General features: G+C 36.7%; 1 protein-coding gene and 1 pseudogene across 1 annotated transcript in view; one reads left to right on the top strand and one right to left on the bottom strand.

The window, feature by feature from the left end:
* The first annotated feature begins 2666 nt into the window (after nucleotides 1–2666).
* On the top strand, nucleotides 2667–2791 carry LOC112041851 (U2 spliceosomal RNA; annotated as a pseudogene).
* A 2572-nt stretch (nucleotides 2792–5363) lies between these two features.
* LOC106163633 (uncharacterized) overlaps nucleotides 5364–23516 on the bottom strand; it is a 38601-nt gene continuing 20448 nt past the window's right edge. Inside the window, exons 10-20 of the mRNA XM_087011662.1 lie at nucleotides 17092–17282; nucleotides 15549–16262; nucleotides 14789–15271; nucleotides 14155–14307; nucleotides 12499–12720; nucleotides 11855–12040; nucleotides 11107–11270; nucleotides 10505–10707; nucleotides 7953–10082; nucleotides 7301–7384; nucleotides 5364–7026 (exon numbers count right to left, since the gene is read on the bottom strand). Coding sequence (XP_086867788.1) covers nucleotides 6630–7026; nucleotides 7301–7384; nucleotides 7953–10082; nucleotides 10505–10707; nucleotides 11107–11270; nucleotides 11855–12040; nucleotides 12499–12720; nucleotides 14155–14307; nucleotides 14789–15271; nucleotides 15549–16262; nucleotides 17092–17282 — 4927 coding nt within the window. The 3' untranslated portion in view covers nucleotides 5364–6629. The remainder of the gene's footprint in view (nucleotides 7027–7300; nucleotides 7385–7952; nucleotides 10083–10504; nucleotides 10708–11106; nucleotides 11271–11854; nucleotides 12041–12498; nucleotides 12721–14154; nucleotides 14308–14788; nucleotides 15272–15548; nucleotides 16263–17091; nucleotides 17283–23516) is intronic.

Raw genomic sequence — 23516 nt, 5'->3', positions numbered from 1 at the left:
GCTGACCGCTGATCACACGTAATAGTAGTAGTAGTAGTAGTAAAAGTAGTAGTAAATTTTTATTATTAATATATGTATACATTAAATAATAGCGAAGAGAATAAACGTACAAAACATATGAATTTTAATTGAAGCAAAAATACTGTTTGTAGAGAACGCATACGGACAGATCTGGGTCCCATATCTTGAAAGCATCGCTCATTGCGATCGTGCACAAGCGTCTCGATTCCATAACTCGCCCATACTCGTCCCATATAATACATTGTAGCCTCTATTTGATATAGCGATTCGCAATACGCGACGCTTTCGAGATACGGGGCCCTGGCTTATTTCCAAGTAGGTCTTTACCAATGTTTGATCTGAAGTATTCACATTTCTTTTCATTTATTTTTATATAATATCAGTTACACTGTATATGGAAAAATTAGGTACATTCTGAAGGATATGAACATTGTGAACATTGGGTCCTCACTATGGGCCTTTGTCTCCTGATCCCCAGATTCAACCCCAAACAGGACACTGTCCTCTGCTAAAATGTCCTTTTATAAATATTCAAACAGAAAAAAGTTGAATTTACTACTTTCTCTAGTATATTTGGGACTGTTTACCTATTGGGTCCCTGAAAAGTTATGGAAAGGTGGGATCTCTGCTTATGAACAGTCATGCCGCCAGTTCAAAATATAAAAAATGATTATTTGCAGTAAATGATTCTAACTTGTACATGTATGATAACTGAGCAACACGGTGTATTTCATGACTTTACTGCTTGAGGACACTAGGTAATTACAATTCGAAGTAAGAAAAGTGCTAATATTTATAATTCAATTCCTTATTGCAGGTGATACAGGAGATAAAGGTGCTCGAGGAAGGGCAAAAGGACAAAAAGGGATGAAGGGTTTCCCTGGTTTACCCGGACAGCAGGGAAATAAAGGAAGCAAAGGAATGAAAGGTCAAAAGGGGATGATGGGTATGGCCGCTACCTCACCCGAGAAGGGCCAAAAAGGCATGAAAGGAACAGTTATCATTTTTATCGATGCGCCGACAGCCACGCCTATTGTGACTGGGGCCCCTACCCCGTCGATGCAAACTGGTGGTATGCCTGCAATAACTGGTGCTCCCACTGCAGGCCCTGGCGTAGGTCCAGTTTTCCCACCAGAGTTTCCAGGCGTTGGAACAGGAAATTTTATTGTGGTGCCCGGAATTGGAGTGGTGAACGTTGGGTCTGTGGCTGCAGTAGTTTTAGGCACCGTGCAAACCTTGCAATCGTTAGTGACTACAGATCTGGCACAACTTGCATCTCTGTTAGCTGCTGCTTCTGGTGCGCAACTTACGCCGCTACAGGCAGCACAGTTAGTTCAGCAAGCTCAGTTGTTATCCAGCGGTCAAATTCCTGTTCTTCCACTTGGAATTCCTCAGCAGGCTGTGCAAAATGCTCTTGCATCTTTGACCGTAGCTTCTGTGTCTTTGGCCTTCCAGAGATTCCTTGCTTTGCCGGGCAATATTTTATCAGATAGGATACTTATCTCACAACTTGTTGGAAATGGTGTAAACCAAAACGTTGCCCTTCAGATTGTCGCTGGGTCGAGACAACGGCTGGGACAACAGCTGAGACAACAACTGATACAGCAGCTGGCACAGCAGCAAGGGTTGGGACAGGCGTCTTTGTTGGGGGTAGCCACTCGGCGTATTGCCGCTGCTCAGCTTGGTAGGCAACTGCTTAACCTGCAATTCTTGCCTGGTTTGAACAACCCTACTGCAAGCACAGTTGCAAACCTGTTTATTCAGCGTGGCTTTACTCAGAATGCGTTCAACCAAATTCAATCAGCTAGCCTTCTTTTAAGAAATGTCCCAGTTCGGCCACCAACCTTAAGTCCATTCCAGATCTTTCTGGCTAACCAGGCTATTGAAAGTATAGTTCCTCGAACCTCGCCCTTTACCCTTGCTGTGAGACAGACTGTTCCTCAACTACAGGTCGCTCTGCGTTTGCTCCAACCCAGCTTAGTGCTTTCAGGCTACGAGCTTGTTCTGCGATCAACCATACCAGCTCTGGATGTCCTTAGTCTTTTCGCCAGTGCTAATATACCATCCGTTACCTCCGCGAACCTGCTGTCTTCTTTTATTCTGTCCGTTGCCTCTCTGTTAGTCCCACTAAGTAGCATCATAGACCTGACTATAGATGTTGGATTGGTTGTCAACAATGCTCCATCATTTGGAATCCAGCCAGGGTTTGGACAACCAGGCCGGGTGCCCAACACTCCTGCATTCTCATTTTTAAAGCAATTGGAAACAGGTACGTAAACCGAAATCAAACGGTGGTATAATGAAGGTATTTATCTAGCAAGCGTGACTGATATCCAGTGACACACGGGCGAATTTTTATTCGAAAAAAAAAACGAGTTTTACAATAAGATTCCTCTGCCTTGTTCCAAATATTTACACTTCCTTATTTGTTCAATCAAGTTTAGTTTGATATCTCTATAGGTAGATTTCGATTATAGGGATGGGCCGTAAGGATGCAAAGGCTTTGAGAAGCGCTTTTGAATAGTGTTTTGAATATCTGATGTGATAATGTCACAGGCAATAGACATTAAAGAACAGTTTAACAAGCGAGATCAAAGTCTGTTTTAAAGGTATTGAGGTTATTCTTCATCATCATTGCTCTTCGTCCCGCTTCTCGGCCTTTTGGCTAAGATCAAAGTGTAGTATCTGTTCTTATCAGCTTAATATCTGATACGTCTCCTACAGGTTATTCTTAAGCTTTGTTTATTTCGAATAATAGTATTTATCAATTCAAATCATATATCATCAATCTTGGTTACAAAGACTTTCATAATAAGTGCTCTTTAGCTCAGTTGGTCGGTTATTGTGAAAAGAAATACAACAGCAGGTTTCATTGAATTGTTATGACATTTTTCGCTTTAGAAAAATATATTGTTTACCTGTAGTTGCAATAAACTCACTTTGCAGTTGTCACTACAGCAAAGGGTGCCAAAGTCCATAAATCCAAATGAATGACCGTTGTATTTTTTTTACTTTACAGACATACAAGAGCTGACCAAACGCGAGAGTCCATATAAAGCAACGGTCAAGGCAATGATTGGTGGCTTGATAAGCATGTCAACTGTTACTGTCCTCCTCATCATCGGTCTGACGGCCATTGGGGTCTTGATCTGCCAAAACAAATCCCGAATAGAACTGGACGCAATTGCAGATACAAAGCCGCTGGTGGACTGTGACGCCACTTCGGGAGTGAGACTCCCCAGGGAGATAGTTCGATCCAAATATCTGTGGGAATGGTCCCTAAATGACCGATTTGAGAAATCATGATATAAAATTTTACTGGCTAATGTAAGGATAAACCTTTGTAAATATACTGAATGTAAAATTTGCTGAGGATTAAAATCACGTTATGTAGGAAATCTTTGATTAATCTTAAATTTGGAGATTGAGAAAGTGATGATGCATAAAGTGACAAGTATTTCGATACATTAATTAAGTAATGGAAATAGCTAGTGTAGAAACGGAGTGAATATATATTCCATGATATACTTAATTATAGCCTACTTACTTGAAACAACGTTGAACCATAACGTTGATAATATGTTGGATAAACATTGGATTTGAAAGTTGACTCAACGGCAGATAACAACATTGTATCAACCCCAGTTGTTAGACAACATTCTTGCATGAAAAGACATTAAAATCACCTGAAATCTTTTTTGTACAAAACACAGGTACACAATTATAACGTACACTGTAAAAACATCCAAGTGCCTGCTTTGTCTGAATTTTTTCAACGCATTTAGCTCCTAAGCATGTTTTGCACCTAAGCATGGTACACCCTAAAAGCCTAGATGTGTTTAGCAGTAGGACATGTTTGAAGGCTAAATATATGTACAGTAGGGTATATGAGTATGGCCTTTAAGTTAAAATTTCCAAGGTTAAGATTTATATATATAGTTATTTTCTTTTATATATATATAGTTATTTTCTTTTATATATATATATATATATATATATATATATATATATATATATATATATATATATAACAAAGTCACAGTCACCTCAACCTGTCTATCTAAAAGATCACTCCATCACATTTACAGCAACTTATTCATCCTAGTGTCACCTGACCTTGCAAGGAAGTTTATTGGAATGTATTTCTGAATAACAAGTTAAGAAAATTCTCTAGTTCACTAAAGACACAAAACAACTGTCATTTTTACTTTAAAACACTTTTTTTTTATTATTTTGATAAAGTCAGTTACAGTATTGATAAACAAAGTATCACGTTTTCAATAAATAATGTTTTAAATTACAATCCATGACTGCAAGGTTGTGTCAATGACCAAAATACAACATTGAGTCAACGTCACATTATGACGGTGTTTTGATGTGGCTGGATTTTATGTTGAATTTAGGTAGATCAACGGCAATTCAACGTATCAATCTGTTTTCAACGTTGATCCAATGCGACTATGCCTGCTGGGTAACAAAATGCACATATGTGAAAGTGCAACGTATGTTGATACAGTCACAAATTATTACACTTTATCAGCTCTTGCTAAGCTACGTCTAAGCAACTATAAACTCCATATCGAAACTGGGCGGCACACTTGAAGATGAATACCATTTTATATTCCAATGCTCAATGTACAAAACAGACCAAAATACCTTCTTTAGTCAAATCTTAATCGTCACATCTGATACAAGGTCACCAGAAAAGTCAATTATGCAAAGTATTTAACAGTGACAACAAAGATAATTCAGTCTTCCTCTCCAATTTTGTAACAAAATCATACAACAAGAGAAATGAAGTGCTTGCCCTGCTTTGCAACTCTTAGCATATGACTTGAAAAAAATGTCACATGGTGGTCCCACTGTTGTGAGCAGTAACTTGGCAGTGGGACTTAACCTGGCACATGGTGGTCCCACTGTTGTGAGCAGTAACTTGGCAGTGGGACTTAACCTGGCACATGGTGGTCCCACTGTTGTGAGCAGTAACTTGGCAGTGGGACTTAACCTGGCACATGGTGGTCCCACTGTTGTGAGCAGTAACTTGGCAGTGGGACTTAACCTGGCACATGGTGGTCCCACTGTTGTGAGCAGTAACTTGGCAGTGGGACTTAACCTGGCACATGGTGGTCCCACTGTTGTGAGCAGTAACTTGGCAGTGGGACTTAACCTGGCACATAGTCATTATAGTCACAATATTTATATCTGTGTAACTGTGTTATTTACTAATTTATTTCTTTATGTTATTGTAGGTCTTTTTTTCCTTCTTTGTACATTTGAATCACTCCAAATTGTGTACTGATGTATGCTTCATGATTTGTGTTTAAAGTAAATTTATAAACACACCAATTATATCTTTCTGCTTATTATATTTTATTAATAATTTAACTAGTACATATTTTCATTATATAAAGATAATATATTTGTTCAGTCACATGCTTGCAACACAATAACTAATTAGAGAATGGTAAAGCACCAATTGTATTATTATAATTATTAATATTGATCAAGGTCATGATAATCTTTGTACCAGTAAAGAATTGAATTGAACTGAAATGAATATATCGGTATTTCTGGCTGATACCCATTTTATGCTAAACTAATTTGATACTAGTATAATATATGCCTACTCATAATAACATATATTATCATTTTCACAATATGCAAATGGTATTTAAATTACATCCTTTGAGAAATGAGAAATGTTAATTTATACAATGAAAGACCCAGGTACTCTTTTATATTATGTAAATTATATATATATATATATATATATATATATATATATATATCATTAAGCTTGTAACATATAATACTAGTACGTGTACCCCCAATACAAGTGCATTTTATGCACTGAAAGGACTATGGCCTAAATATAATGAATACATATTCCTTCTAGTTATTAAGGATGTGCTAAGTTTGTATGCTGCTTGTGCAGTAGTTCCAACATCAGTTGGATCTACAGTAGGACCCATGTGTTGTTGGTGGGTCAATGTGACCAGATCTCAGGATGGCCATCAGCCTCCACCATTGCAAAATATTCACTGGTAAAATGTAACACGAGTTTCTTAGCCGCTTGTGTTATGATACACATGTATCAAAATCCTTGCTTATAAAATCTCAGTCATTGTCTAATTAACAGTTCTAAGGGTGTCTAGTTGTGCCAGCTCATCAATGTACATTTAAAACCTGCTACAGTGTAGCAACTCAGTGAAATGTCAGGGCCATTAAAGAAAAAAAGAAGAATGAGCAAATGTAATAAATGCTTGACACATAAAATGTGCTAGAAATAAATGCTTATAGTCTAACAGCACCACTTATCTAGGCACCAACTGAAGGAAATGTAAGAAACTTCAAAAAGAATCCACATAAAAATTCAAATATTTCTTGGGGAGAGGGGATGGGAGGGGGCAAGCGGAGATCTCACCCCCCACCCCCACCCTCACAGCCTATGGCCCTTGATGTTGAACTGGGACTAGAACCCAATAACACATGGTAAGTCCTAGACTGTTGTGAGCTAAAGAAATGAATAACACAGACCCAATATTCACATATAATAATAATAATAATAATAATAATAAATGTATACATGTATGTATTCCAGTGCATTGTCATACCCATGTTTCACACATCAGTGATTGAGGTACATCATCATCTCTTTGTTCATCCAATAAACAAATAAACATGTGCCCCTGGTTCATATGTTCCTTTGGGCCAGTGTTCTGCAGCTTATGTCCTTTGCTTGCTATCTCTTTGGAATCCATATTATACAACATTTCATCCTTCAGGTTTTTGCCCCTGAGCAAAAAGCCCTTGTTTAGGCCTTCCCTAGGACCGGCGTCCTCCACTAACCCACCCAAATTTGGACTTTGGTGTGGAATAAACTGTGTATTCTGCTGAAACCTTTCCCTGGTCAGATCTTCACTTATTCTGTTACTGATGCACTTTAAGTCCAGAGGAGCGGGGCGGTTTTTCTTGTATTTGGACTCCACTTTGTTAACACCTGACCTGTAAAGCAATGTGGAAAACAGTTATGATGAACTCTATGTAAAAAAAAATGTGCAAGAGATAATTTCACTTTGAATAAATTACAAGGAAAGACATCTATATAGCTGGGAAAGACATCTATATAAGTGAAATCATCCAAACTTATATTTCGGTGCACAGGGTAAACTATAATAATTATTATGACTATATTTTATAGCTTCTTGTGACTAAAAATTGTTGGATTGTGCAATGAAATGGAATAAACAATAGATTTTGTAAAAAAAGCTTAACATACCTTTGTTGAAGAGTTCTTGTTTGAATGGCTTGGAGTTTCTTGGCTGCCTGTTCTAATTGGGACCTGACATCCTGATTGCCATCACTCCAAATAAATAAACAAAATACACCAAAATACAAGGCAATCATGAAAATTTAGGGAAGAACAAACAATTCAATTTTTCCAGGCTTCAAACTTGTTTCAGGTATTATACGTACACCGCTTAAAAAATAGTTAAAAAAACATAGTTTGGAGTTGTATCAAGATTTGAGCATCACAAAATTCTATATTAAAACCAACACTGGATTTTGAGAACATGCACAGAAGCATATAAGGACTGCATGCAGTGGTAATTATGTGTCTGTATTCAACATAGTATATTTATTACAGTATCTTTAATGAAAGTAAATTCAGGCAAATTGGGCAGTGCAAGGACACAAAAAGATAAAAGAAATATATATGTCATCGAAATCTATTCAATGGAGCATTCTGCCTTAAAATTTTACCTACTTTGCATTCAACCTATAGTCTGAAATTGACACTGGATATAAACATTACCAGAATCTATTTAAAGCAATACTTTGCCATAATAATTTGTCCACTTTCTGTCTTTAATTATTCACTTGGATTTCTGAGTAGATGACATACGGGTAATATGTAATTATTACCATACCTATTTGACATTCCATGCTCCTCCTCGGGGTAGACCACAAGAGAGCTTCTGAATGAGGAATTATTAGGTACAGGGCTCTGTGGCCCTGGCCACTTATCGATGGACTGGTCATTGCTTTGGTACGCAGAGTCTTCTGCCTGTTTCCAATGTCCAGTCAGGCTTGGACTCTGCACCTTACTGCTTCCAAACTTGTATCGAGGGGAGGAAAGAATCTGACCCTTCCTCTGTAGGGAAACCACCTTTGGTGTTAGAAGAATGGATTCGCTACATCCCAGACTGCCTTGCCTGTTTGAAGAGCTCTGCTGCTGTTGGCCATCAGGGGCTGGCATTACACATTTTTGTCCCAAAGTTCCAGAGATGGGACTCCAGTTTGCCTGTTGGAGATGTTCTGGTGAACTTTTCACTTCAGAGACAGAGGATACAGAACTGAGATTGGGCTCATTTCTTTGTTGGTGTTGTGCAGGATCATGAAAGAAATGCTTATTCACTGCTTTCTCTGCTGCTCTCTTCAAGCTGAGCTTGTGTAAAGATTCCTGTCTTACTTTGGGTCTGGCACCCCCCACTGAATGATACCTTTGTCGCATTTTTTGTTGAGCATGAGGAGGAGGAGGGGAATGAGGAGGAGGTGAACGAGGAGGAGGAAGTTCCCCACTACTTGTGCTAACCTGCTGGGCAACATCACTGTGAAGTGTGCTGGAACCCTCAGAAAAATGTCCAGAATCTGTTGCATTAGGCAACTGCAGCTCGTTTCTGTCCTGAGGCAGAGCAGGCATGGCATCGCAGTGAACTTTGTCCATATTGTGTAGAAATTTGTAAGTTCTCTCAACTCTGTTTGATCTTTTAGATTCATCTGAGAATCTGAACTGATTTGGGTCAGAATCACTTTTGAATAAGCGGTGATGGTTTGCTGAGGGCTCAATGTGGTGACGGGGAGACATCTTGGTCTCTTCTGAGCAGGCCAACCGGTCCAGTGAACCAATAACAGTGGCAGAAGGGGACGCAGTGCCCTCTTTATATCTTAACCTTCTATGGCTTTTCTTTCTTTTACCATTGGGCACTTTGGGTGGTTTATCACTTGATGTTGATCTAGCCTTGGAATTGTAATGCTTTCTATTTACATGTTTAATACAACAAGAATGGCAACGGTTCTGACAACATCTTTCATGATTAATAGATGCCTGGGATAGGTCAGAACTTGAAATTTGTTGTCTTTGTGACTGGGAAAAATAATTGAGCATATCATCTGCACTGCTGGAATGTTTCACACCACTTGTGATTCCCAGGGATTTCCTACTTTTAGGTTCAGATTTCTTAAAGTTATGATCTCCTAGAGAATATGAGGATCCATCATCACTATAGCAAGTCTGACATTTAAATGTTCTGCCATTTCTGGTGTTGCCTCTATCTGAAAAGTTTGTGCTTTTTCCAAAGTCATCCATTTTGTTGCAAGCGCGTTGATTAATGTCATCATATTCTGTGTTCCAACTCATACTAGATTGATGCCTACTTCTGTGACCATCACTTACTTGTAGGAAATTCATGTTGTCTTCCCTTGAACCTTGACTCATCCTGTGACCACATCGGCTTCTAATGGAGTCCGAAATATATTTTCTCACTTGCAATCGGCTTGTATCTGCCTCCCCATAACTGAAGGCATTCTCTTCACCATCACTTATTTCCTCTGGGACCTGGATGCTAATTTCATTTGGCATCTTACTTAAGAACTTGGGAGAAAGCATCACTTCATTCAGTGTGGCGCTGAAGCGTCGAAGCTGATCAGAAGTCACAGACGATGGCTCCACCTCAGTGATGCTTTCACCATGAAGACTATTATCAGCGGAGTGGCAATGGTTCTCACATTTTACAGAGCATTGCCGCATGGTGCGGAAACTTTGTACCCTGCGAGCACCCACAGGTGAAATTAAGCCACCTCGTTTTGAGGTGTGTCCTCCAAGGTTATTTCCCAATTTGCTGCTAGGACTCTCAGGGTGCAATAACTTTATGTGTCCACCTACTATGCCAACCAAGGGCCCTTCTGAGTCTTCTTTTGCACAGATGTGTAAAGAGCTGCCCAAACTGGGATTGGATGGTGTGTCTCCCATGCTGCCACTGTTGTATGCGGCATACAACCTGATAATATTGTAAAAAAAGGTGGACATGTATGGCATATACGCCAACATATTTTTACAATTTATTTCAAAAAGCCATTTGTTATCATATGCTAATTATCCTCATGTTTAGTATTACATAGGAGCACTATGTATCTTAAAATTTTTTAAATATAAATCTAGCAATAGCTATAAGTATGATAATGGCTCTTTTCTTTCCAACAAATAAGATAAATCATATTACTATATTAAGTGTTTTGTTATAATTATATATAAAATAGATTATTCTTCTTTGTTTTAAAAAGTGAGATAAATATATACCAATATCAGAATTAAAGCATATGTTTATGAGTGATTGTAAATGATGAATTTGGAAAAAAAGTGTCTAGAAATTTGTTGGGTTCATCAGTAGTTGCAGTATTTAGATAAGAGAAGATGGCACACCTTGCTGCTGCTCCCTTGTTTGTCTCATTTACAATAGGAGATGTAGGAATTGATGGAGTTGAAGGGGAGGTGACGACATCTTCTACATGGATGAGCACATGACTATTGGTCATAGTGTGGGCATTACTTGCTGGGCTGGATGTTTCACTGCTTGGCAACTGGGCAGTGAGGGACACACAAGATGGGTCATTTATTTCATCTTCCTGAAAAAAAAATTATAAATATATATATATATATATATATATATATATATATATAATAAACTTCATGAAAAGAAAATCCAACATTTCTTATCCTCTTGACGATGTTGAAACAAAGTCTATTTTTGAGTGTAAATAACTGATTCATCCAATATTACTTGCATGTTTCACCTTAGTGTAAATTTGGAGCATAAAAATAATCAAGACACAAAGACATTGTTTATGTTTACAGTATTCATAAAACTATTCAAGTCAATTACAAACCACTACCACCAAATGATGACTTGATCACAACATTTAAGCTTTAAAATTGCAAAGAAAAGCATCCATACATTAAAAAACACATAAATAAATAAATAAATAAATAAATAAATAAATAAATAAATAAATAAAACCACTTACTGACTGGCATCTGCAATCTGATGAAATGTTCACTGTTTTCTTGCTGTTTTCAGGGGTACTGTCTTCCCATTTAAAGCCATTGTTGGTGTTGCCACTGTTGCTGGACAGTGTGTCCAAGTGCGATGGCAGTATGCACTCATATGCAGATGTCTTCTTGTTTGTTTCTAAAAAAATATCAACATATCAACTATAATGACAGTAACCCATCTATTAAAGGGATATATAGATAATAAAGATGTAGTCATTCAGAAGTACTCATATTGTGTTGAATGTGCTTTGGAGAGAATGCTGCTCATCTAAGACATTTGGCCATGTCACATCCAACAGCAATCTTAGCTCTTACACCCAGTAGATTAATCAGTTCTATAGCCCAAACCTGTACATGCTCTGACGTCTTATAGTATTATAAGTTTGCACTGTTCTGTAAAATCAGGTTTTACAGCCAGGATGCATTTAAGAGATATTTACTTAAATTTGATGAACTCGTCTACTACATATAACTTATTAAACCTCTTGCTGTTTCAAATGACTGATAAAATGCTGTATAATTGGGATACAGCTGCTTTAAGTTGCAGTTGACAAATTTTGCAATATTAATCATATTATTGTTATTACAAAATTTGATTGTAGTAAACAGCAAGACTAATTTGCAATATAGACAAAATTGGTAATAAATACCCAAACTGCAAAAGACTCAAATTTGTGTAATAATTTTACACATCTGATGCAAATTTTGCTCATTCCCTACCTTGCACTGTGGACTCTAATCCATAACCACAGCACTGATGCCAGCAATCCACAAACCTCTGCCTGAAGTAATAAAGGATACCACCCAATGCCATGCCAGCAAAAACTACCACAATTCCCAGCCAAAATGGCTGCTGCAGCAGACTATATGTTCTTTTAGTATTTCGCAGCAAAGAACAGCTGTCACCTGGAGAAAATGAAAGAAAATAAAGAAAAAATTAAAACCAACCCAATAAATGAATAACCTACAAGTGTTGAAAAGTTCCATCCTTAAATGGGTAATATTTGGAAGTCAGCTTTATCAAAGTTTCTTTCTCTGACAGAACACGAACAATATTAACATCTTACAAGCCCTGAAAAAGTCATTTGTAGAGAAATTTGACAAAGAAATAATATGCTTAAAGAATAAAAACAGAATTTCCCAGCCCAGATATACATGTACATGCAAAAATTAATTATCAAATGCTTTTACAAATGACCAATTACTACACATACATGAGACAGACAGGACAGGTTTTTTTTTTTTTTTTTTTTTTTTTTTTTGTGGGGTGGGGTGGGGGGAGGGGTAATGATTGTGGACTATGTTGTGAAAATTTACATATGTTTTTCTCTTCCACCCCACAAAATAGCAGTCCATACAAGTACCTGTCCAATTTCCATTACAAACGCACAATTCCTGTCCCTCTTCAGAACGGACACATTGCCCATGGCCATGACATCTCTGCTGTGAGCAGACAGCCTGAGACATGTTGCAGTCAGGCCCAAAGAAGTTGTCAAAGCAATTACATACATGTCCATTGTCCACTAAGTGACAGTGTCCACTGTGGCAGTTAGCCAGGTCACAGTGAGTGATGTGACAGAAAAGTCCTGAAAATAAAACCATGGTGAAAATTCTGAGACATGCAAGCAAATATCAGTATCATGAGACTATTATATTTCAAAAGATTTAGGAATTCATTATTTCAGATACATATTGCTTACTATGAAAAGTGATTTTTAATTGTGAAAATTGTTTAAGTAGAGAAGGTACATGCTTTTGACAATTTACTATTAATACATGTATGTGATAAACACGTAGTTGGAATACCATAATAGGCCGATGTAATCTCTGCAAGTTAAAAACAATATCATGACAATAACACTCTTGCCTTCGAGCTAAATAAGTTTTAACAATGTAATGATAGATGAGCCATGGAGATGTACAAATGCCTTAGAGCACATTCAGAATAGCTGATCCACGGACTAACTGATTTTTCGGCTAAATATGCTTAAGAGCAAGCCCCTTAATTCCCTGATGGTCTCCCCACCTCCACACATGCCATTAAACAGATTTAATCTCAGCTCCGAAGTTTAATTGCCAGACTCCTGCAGTGACAGGGTATGTGGAGGTAGGGAGACCATTGAGGTTTATTGGCATTACTTTTAAGTGGGTCCGCCATATTTAGTCCTCAGATCTGTCAGTCCACATATCAACTTGTTCTGAAATGTCTCTTCGTTGTAAAATGCAACTTGATTTAGATTCTCAGAAAGCTGAATTAGCTACAGGTGTAATATACACTGGGTATATATAGCTGTACATAGCTGCATTGTAAAAGCATGACTCGCATCCCAGTGTGACTTCACAGCAAGTGTCAATGTGTGTAAATGGGCTTTAATTACTAGTCATGCACATTATACTTGTGTGCATGGCAGATTCATGAGATAAAAAAGAAAATCAGTCCTTGCACGCAAACTGGCTGGTTGTGGCAAACGAGTCAGAAGATATGGAAACTAAATTATTTTTCTGATGGTCCATTGCTACATGAAACACATACTTTGTACATGTAATAGTAGTGGTCCATTTGGTATTAATTGCTATTCTAGATATATTTCTAATTTTAGATTTATAATATCTTATTAGCAATCAAAATGAATTGAGTGCACTTCATATTAAAATGACAGAGAGTGACTAATTAGAATGAAATGGATGAAAACTAGAAATTACACCAAGCATTTAATAATGCTACAGTGTACACTGTAGTTGGATATAAATGTGATCAAGGTCTGCAAACCTCCAGTCTCCATTTATTGACCCAGTGCCATCTGAATTGTAAAAGAATATCTCAAAAGGCATCAAAATCTCTTCCAGTCTCTTTTTTATGTAGCATTACCATACCAAGACTTTCACTTTGACAATTAATATCAGTGCTGGCAAGTATTACATGTACATTTCAGTCATGTTCTCCATGCATTGCTACACCTGGGTCCTTGTCAAGCTTATTGTGTTAATATCATTGTGCACCTGTGACACAAACCACTCACCTGTGTAATACCCTGAACATTGACAGTGATGGAAAAATGCAGATTTTGCTGATGTGCTTTTACACTGCCCTCCATTCTGACAAACATTAATGTCGCAGTTGTCCAGCGAAACATTCACTGCATCGTTGAATGTTTTGTTTAGAAAAACTGGATCTGAAATAAGATTAAGAAAATGATATTTCACTTTTTTCAACACCCCGGAATCAATGCCTGTCTTATGTGACACAGTCAGTACTGTATATCATATTGATAGCTAAAATTAAAATAATTGATAATGATGCTTTAATTGTATTTTGGTAATAATCATAAATGACAATGAAGCTTTTGTGTGTGATCTACCTTATTTATAAAATTCAAAACTAATGAAACTGATGTAAAGTTATCACACATATACTAATGATACCCTTTCTAAACATCTACAAGAACACTCCAAAAAGTTAGCAGAATATCAACTACGTTGTTTTTATAATACATGTCTCAATTCAATATAAACTGCACATTACATTTCATGAGAAATTATGCTATTTAAAGTGTGAGCAAACTGTCTAAACATAAAAAATGATACAGTTTATATCAAATATAAATACAATATTCGTTATTTTAAAAGAAAAGTGGTGCAAAATAATGGCCTTACCTTCCTTAACTGCAAATGTTGCTACAAAGCCTGTATGCTTTTCTTTATTACTGATGCCACTTTTATCACAACCACTTGTAAAAAGCAGTTCCATTTGGTTCAGGTAGGAGGTATATACATGAGAAAGTGGGTGACCAGATAGAGATCCAGGAGCACTGTTTCTTTCCAAAATTATATCCCTGTCCTGCCCACAGATGGTTGCCATGGTGATAGTATGTCCTTGATGACCCCTGACAGCACTGTTGTCCTGGTAACCACCATAGGGATCAACTACTTGTAGGCTGTCTGATATACAGCTCTTGGACAGTTTGATGTCCACTTGTGTAATGGTCAGTTCTATAACATAACCCAGGGGTGCCTTGAGAGTGGTACCATGGGCAAGACAATTGGGGTACTGGAATGGACTGTTGAGACTAGAAACACTGCCATAAGCTTTTGTTCCTAGACTTTTGAGACTGTTGACTCGGGTTGTTTCCCCAGAGACTAAAAAAATATAAATAAATAATCAGAGATTTGATATAATTTAGAAAGAATTTTGTTGAATCATAATAGAACCAACAAGGCTTAACTCACCCAGAGGACTGACATCTAAACATGGAAATCATGAAACTGTTTTAATAACATTAAAAACCACATTTCAGTTACTTAATCAATATTTATTGTATTTAAATACAAAAAATACTAATCATCTGCCAAGCTTGATAGAACTTCGAACATATTTCTTGTTCAAAAGAATGAAACATATTTTAGACAAATTTACCAGCTTTGTAAGTGGCATAAAAACCTTTGGAAGTATTGGCACCATCTGAATAAAAGGTAATGGTCAATTTGTTACTAGGAGACAGAAAGTGTATATCATCATTCATATCTCCAGGGTATATAAGATTTGACAGAGTCAACTTCTCAAGTCCATCATGGAAATCCAAGGCAACAAAATCTGTAGAGGAGCCATCTAGTGTGAAATCTTGAAATTCCAGGAAAATCCTCTGTCCACTTTCTCCTTGAATCTCAACCACACATTCTAAATCATTCAAATACTGTACAGGATAGTTCAGGCTGGCCACATGCCCAGAGGGAGCAGTCATTATCTGAGGTGACAGTTCACAAGATGACATATCAATTGTATCCCATGTGAGCCAAAATCCCTGACCTGTCCCTTTGTAATCTGAGTGAAACATCACAGAAGTTTCATTGCAAGGAGATTCAAAATAAATCCTTCTCTTTCCTCTTCCGCAATACCTTTTCAATGTCAAATCACACTTGCTTTGAAATCCTAAGAAATCATACAAACAGTCTTGTTGGTATTCTAAATTGATTACCAAAATCGTAAATAAAATTTGGAAACCGGAAGGAGTTATGAAGTTCCAAATGAAGTTGCTGTTGTTGTCATAATATTCAGGGAATTTTGGGCTGGTTAGGTTTCCTTGGAACTCTGTGATGGACTGGGATTGTAGGGGGAACACTGGGCTGGTCTCTGAAATTAAAAAATTGTCACCACATGATATGCATAATCAAGAATTCGTTACCATTTCAGGCCCGTAGCCAGGGGGGTTCGAGGGTTTGGAAGAACCCCCTTTTGCTGGGAAAAGGTCCCCGCTGGGTAAAAATTTATCTAGGCACATGAAGGTTTCATGGTAAAAGGTCCACTTTTTCAGGAAAAGAATCCCCTTTTGAAATTGCTAGCTACGGGCCTGCATTTATAGTCCGGTAAATACGTATATCAAAAATCAGCTTGACATTGGGTCCTAAGTCTGATCAATTTTTACAGCATTAATTTTGTAACTAAGTGAGTTACACAAGTATTTTTATATTTCATTTATTTTGAAAGCCATGTTATGTTTTTTAAACGTTATTTGTTAGCATGTATGCATACCCTTAGCAAAATGAAAAGTTTGCAGCAATTTGAAAGAATTTCTACAGTTTGCAGCAGGCCTGATATTTTGCTAAGGGAGGTCATTCCTAACTATGGTACATACTCATCATAATAAATCAATACATCAGACAGGAAACAAATTTTCACATGATAGAAAATAGGCCAATAACCAAACATGCAGCATTACCAAAGCCTTTTTTTGTGTGTGTGCAAAAAAGTGGGCTTTTTTGCCATAATGACATTGAAATAAGATTAAATTTTGACTCAGAACAGATGTTTGCCCAGCCTAAAGGACAGTTCAGTCAAACCCTCTAGACTACTGACTTTCAAGTATACCTTTGATTGCATCCAGTTCAAATAAAGTACGCCAATCAGTATCATAAAAAATCAAATTATTCAAAATTATTGATGATTGGTAAATAACACCCACCTGTTGTCATGCTGTATTTGGCCAAGAACCCAGGATAAATGTTTGATCTGTCAGAAACAAATCGAAGGTGGACCACTTCTCCAGGCAAGCCAATATAATGTAGTAGCTTCAGTTTATCTGTGTAGTCGCCACAGAATCTTTTTCTATCACTCCAGTTGCCAGATGCTATTTCAAGGAAGTCAAAGTCACACCTGAAGACAACAATAATCATCCATTAGTATCAGCATTACACATGTGATTGACAGATATGATTTTCAATGGAAAAAGACTGGTGTGTGTTAACTTCTAAGAAAAAGTGACCAAAATAAACCAAAGCGATATCTGCAAAAAGTGTAAAATTATATATGGTATAGTTCTCACTGTAATATCAGCATTGCTGCAACAAAATAATACAGACAAAACTGTACACCGCTGCTGAAGATCTGCCTTCTTGACTTCATTTTAATGTTAAAAAATTGTTAGCACATATAATTTGTGAATTTATTTTACATTATTTCATTATATAATGTTTAGGGCTTAGTATATAAAATATCTTTGCTGAAAACCAGTCCTTATGATTTCACCCTCATTCCTAGGCACTAAAAATTATAATTATCTAATCTAGCAAATTGATTAGGGCACAAGGTGAGCTCCTTTATTTTTTTATGTCCCAATTGGCTCAATTCAGTCATTTGTATAAAAATTGATACACATCAATCTCACAATATTCATGTAACACATACTACTATTATCAATATTTTGTCACTTATTTTCTGTATTTACCTGCTTCCTGAAAACATCTGAAGTCACACATAGTGTAACAATATATGCAGGTGTATATATTTACTGAGTAAATGTCATATATTCACAACTCCTGCTGTTGTACATGTTAGCCAGAAAAGACTACTGTTTCAAATTCTAGAATCAGAAAGGCCTCAGCCAGAATCAATCATTTTTAGCTTAAATTTTTTATTTGGAAGAAGGCATCTGTTGTAGATGATTTATTGCAACTACTGTAAATGGGCTCATTCCTAACAAAACTATTGTTCTACATGCGGTAATTACTCAATCTTTTCAATGGGGGGGAAATTGTGAATATAGATGATATATTTTTAAGATTAAATTCATAATGAGTGTCAGTTACAAAATCCTCCGCATACGCCATTATACAGATTAAATCATGGCTCCGAGGTTTAATTGCTAGACCCATGCAGGGATGGCACGTGTGGAGTCATGGAGACCATCAGCAGATTACACTAGTGGGCCTGATTTGATCTTAAAGTGCAATTTCAGTCCAACACTAGACTGAACCGGTCTTAAAAATTAAGGAGGGACTCTTAATTTAGTCTTAAGACTAAAAACAAACTTAAACTGCAGTGAGTAAGACTATAATTGGTCTAAATTCAACTGAAGTGGCAAAGCAATTATCTCCCCACACACATTCAGATCAAACTTGGACTTACTCTCCAGCCAGACAGGTGAAGATAGCAATCAAGTAGAGGGCCATTGTGTGAGTAGCAAAGGGTGGTCTCTTGGCAAGTAAGTGCTAATTGCCTAATTGATAAGGGTGATTCAGATACTGTCTCAGATAATTTCTAAAGCAAGGAAAGACTTGGTTGTGGAAGTACTAGTGCAGCATACTTTTAAAATTGTTTTGAAGGAAGTCTTCCTTTCTTTGTTTTCTCTTTCTTTGATTTTGATTTATATCTAAAGGGTGAATCAGATACTACCTCAGATAATTTCTAAAGCAGGGAAAATGTAGCATACATTTAACAATTTTTCTTTATTAAAAGGTTTTGACATTAAGTATTTGTTATTGTCCCAAGAAATGTGAATGCAAGGCAGTGAAAAACAAGGTACAGTTATTTTAATTGTAAAGCAAGTTTCCTTTTATTTGTACCAAATACTCATATACAATTCACAAAAAAAAAAATTGAAAATACAAAATTACTTTTTTACTTTTAAAACATGGTAACACTTCAATTACAGGCACATCAGTATTCACAATTATAAATTAAATCGTATCAATTTCACATTTATCTTGATCCTTAAATTCTTATGATATGGCAAGTTCCCTGCTGTATAATTTCCTTGATGCGTCTGTCCTAAAAAATCTCTTTTAAAATGTCCAAAGTTCTGTCCATCTCTTCCTTGGAAATGTAATTTTTGTTACGAAAACATGATACTACTGGGTTGATGTGGCACTTGCCCAAATAGTCCATTCCTTCGATTAACCACTCAGTGAGGACTTGCCCTCTTTTCTTCAGATATTTCACACTCACTTGATCATTGTCCACCCTTATGACTTCTGCGGCATCAAATGACTTGGGTCCAAGACCAATCGCAACTACATCACCAAGGGCAAAGAGAGAAAGAAAAAAGAAAGACTTCCTTCAAAGGCAAAAATCAAGAAATACATGTATATTGTTTTGAATATGAAATTCTAACATTAAATTCCTGCGGTATATTGTGATTTTAAATAAAATTAAAACTATACATTTTTATGTTAGATTGAAGTGAATTTTCAATTGTTTGTGACAAATAAAAGGCCATGTCTAATTTTAAAATAAATGTACCTTGTTTGTTAATGCTATATTCCTAAGCTCTCCTGTCAAAACATTAAAAGTATGCTGCACTAGTACTTCCACAACCAAGTCTTTCCTTGCTTTAGAAATTATCTGAGGCAGTATCTGAATCACCCTTATCAATTAGGCAATTAGCACTTACTTGCCAAGAGACCACCCTTTGCTACTCACACAATGGCCCTCTACTTGATTGCTATCTTCACCTGTCTGGCTGGAGAGTAAGTCCAAGTTTGATCTGAATGTGTGTGGGGAGATAATTGCTTTGCCACTTCAGTTGAATTTAGACCAATTATAGTCTTACTCACTGCAATTTAAGTTTGTTTTTAGTCTTAAGACTAAATTAAGAGTCCCTCCTTAATTTTTAAGACCGGTTCAGTCTAGTGTTGGACTGAAATTGCACTTTAAGATCAAATCAGGCCCACTAGTGTTAGTCAGCTCTGCTTTAATGTTGGTCAGCCATATTTGATCCATGGATCTGTTAGTCCTCAGATCAACTTGTTCAGAATGCCCTCATACTGTAAGCTGGTGATTATACGGGGCCGTAGCGATAGTCCGAAGGTTCAATAGTCCGAAGGTTCATTGGTCCGAATGTTCACTATAGAACCTTCGGACCAATGAACCCTTGATTAAAAAATCGATGAAAATGTTACTACTTTTCGGACCAATGAACCTTCGGACCAATGAACCTTCGGACTATCGAGACGCCCACGATTATACAAGTACACCGGGCACGAGAGGACGTGTGTTACAGTAATTTATTAACCTGATTGCATTCAGGATGAGTCCCTGTGAAGTTCGATCATTCTACTTGGAACAATTAATAAAATTTCATTGCATGGGAATGAGCCCCATCATTCCAGATTGGGTGGTGGATTAATAAATGGCTAATATAAAATGTGCTGGTACAGAGATGAAAGTGGTGGATCTTTTTAGAAAATCGATTAATACATCCCCTTAATGTCCAGCAAAGTTGGCAGATATACAGATAACAAACCTATTCCCATTATTGTGACATATACATGTAACATGTAGTACTTTACTTGACCTAAATAATGGGACCCAAACAATACTTTTTATTGCAGGTAAAAAATGGTTTGGTACTTAATTATAAATAAATAAATAAATAAATAAATAAATAAATAAATAAATAATGGAATGAATGTCTAAAAAATGCATGCCCCCCCCCCAAAAAAAAATTTAATTAATTAATATATAAACAAATAACTTCTGTAAAAATAATCTGATGACATTGATTTTTGAAAAGATCTCACCTTTTTACGAAGGAAAAAAATATTTAGCAAAATTGAAATACTTGAATAACATGAAAAAACAAAAATAATTTTTTCACATAATGGTCAAAATTGCCAACATAAATAAATAGATAAATAAATAAATAATTCAAAGTTAAACAAAAATATTGTTATGCAATTATAAGGTGAGCAACAGATATGTCAGATGGCAACAGCATGGACAGACTCGGTGATCAGAACATAAATGGTTAGATACATATACAGTGCACGCCTGTATATAAAAACATACATTTTAAACAAACATGTATAAATTGTGCATAACGATGTGACAGTGCACACCATCCATTTAGGTTTCTGCTACATGTAATCTGCAGTTTTTTCCCCTCACTTCAACAGGGAGCTTACGTGGGTGATCGTTTCCGTAGGAAAGCACATGTCGTGATCATTTCAGTCTTGTCAGAGATACATACCGGTACATATATTTCGTATTATATTTGCATAATTTTGACTTGCCCCATTAATTCTACATTTTCTAATACCCTTCAATAAATAAGAAATCTACATTTAAATTATTTAAAAGGTGATAAAAACAGTTATGCATCCAGTTCAAATAAGTATTTTGACAATAAGTATTGCTTAATTTAAATTATCCATGATGTACCAGAAACCTAAATTAATAATATAAAATAAACTGATGAATCACTCCCAAGGTTTCTGTAAATACTGAATAAAACAAAACTGGAATCATCATCAACAAACACTCAAGACTGGCAACATGCATCCATAATACACTGATTTATTTGCATGCTGCTTCTGCACATCATGTCTCAAGAAAACCTCTGAAGCACATGATGTTTTTACCTTGCATGTTTACCACAGGAAACAACTGAAAGCTCTGGGGTGTTATCCTTATTATCAATATCATAGACTGTACATAATGTAGGGCTTCTGAATGAAAATTCACAGGCTATAGAATAACAATCATTTTAAGAGCATCTTTGGTGAATATTCTATATAATGGTAATAATAAATTAAGTAGCATGTGGGGAAAGGACACATTAATTGTCATTGTCATATTTGTTGCTCTTATATTCACTATTCACTTATGACCATCAATGTAATTAGATTCATTTTCAGGTGTTAACAATAATTACTCATATCATGGAAAATCTCAAAAATAGGACAGTATGCAGGTGAGGATACAGGATTATTTGAAGGGGGGCCCACAGATGAGAACCCGACATCAAGCTCCCCCACCCCCCAGAAAATTTTGTGCCATTTGGTACAGTTTAGTACTATAAAATAGCTAGTCAAAATTCTAATTCCTAGAGGGGAATATTAGTGTGATTTTTTTCAGAAACCGAATGAAAGGGGGGGGGGGGGGGGGGGGTCAGGACCCCCCTTACCCTGACCCCCTCTTAATCTGCCACTGGTATATATGACCATAAAAGTGATTACAGTGAAAAGCACAGGGTGACACTGATGTTGACAATGACAGTGAAACCAGATCAATGCAAACAATGGCTATATGCACAGGCATTTGTAAATACAGTTAAAGGCAAAAAAAAAACAAAAAAAAACAGAGATCTTAGCTGGCACGCGGTATCTATTTACCAGCCTAGGGATGTCTCCTTTTCCCATGTTTTTTTTAATGAACATAATGGAGCTAATTATTACCAAAGTGAACATGCATGACAGTGCAAATTATAATAGAAATATAGTAGGATTTTGAGTCACATAAGATGAATGAAGTTTTAGTGACTTTAAGGGCGCATTCCCATAGATTTTAGATTGACCTATCCCCGTGGAGAGTCTCACTAGATTACTGTCAGATAATCCGGCTTAAATGTCCGTCCCGCCTACTACAAACTGTAAGAGGGTAATTAGCGTGAACCCCCAGGGAGTTAGGTCGATCTCGGAAATGCCCTCTAAGACTTCAAAACCCCAAGCTTTGTTGGTTCATGGCCGGGTATACTGCACAGAAATTTAGATCATCACAACCCTCCCCCCCCCCCCCCCACACACACACACACACACAGACAATTATGCTTCTCAACTAGTTTTATTTTATATGGAAACAGATATCAATGGTTAAAAGTTGATGTGTATATATGTACATGTACAATATACCTTAACCCATATTTTTACCAGTAGTTCAAAGGAGAACAAGAAAAGTCCCTTTCTGACCTACTGGTATCATACATGTATGGGACCATTCCCACAGATATTTGGATCAATCTATATCCCTGGGGAGTCTCACTAAATTGCTATCTAACTAACTGGCTTTAAAGTCTGTCACTCCTAGTGAAGCTGTTTATGGGTAATTATCTTTACCCCTAGCTGATTCGGTAGGCGTGACAGACATTTAAGCCTCTTGAGGTGATAGCAATTTAGCATGAACCTCCAGGGAGTTAGGTTGATCCAGATGGATCGATCTAAGTATGGGAACCCAGTCTATATTTACATATTTCTTATTAAGATCTGTCCATGATTTTTAAGTAAGGATGTTTTAAATAAAAAAGTAACAAGCCAACAAAGACAAAAAAGTTACCTCCTTGAGGAAGTGAAAAGCAGTGATACATTTTAGGGCTTGCTATTATGTTTATAAACA

The sequence above is a fragment of the Lingula anatina genome, chromosome 4 (assembly GCF_051362555.1).
Source record: "Lingula anatina isolate TDL-2025a chromosome 4, LinAna3.0, whole genome shotgun sequence".
Taxonomy (NCBI): domain Eukaryota; kingdom Metazoa; phylum Brachiopoda; class Lingulata; order Lingulida; family Lingulidae; genus Lingula; species Lingula anatina.
Note: the sequence above shows the minus strand (reverse complement) of the source record. Positions and strands in the feature narration are given on the sequence as shown.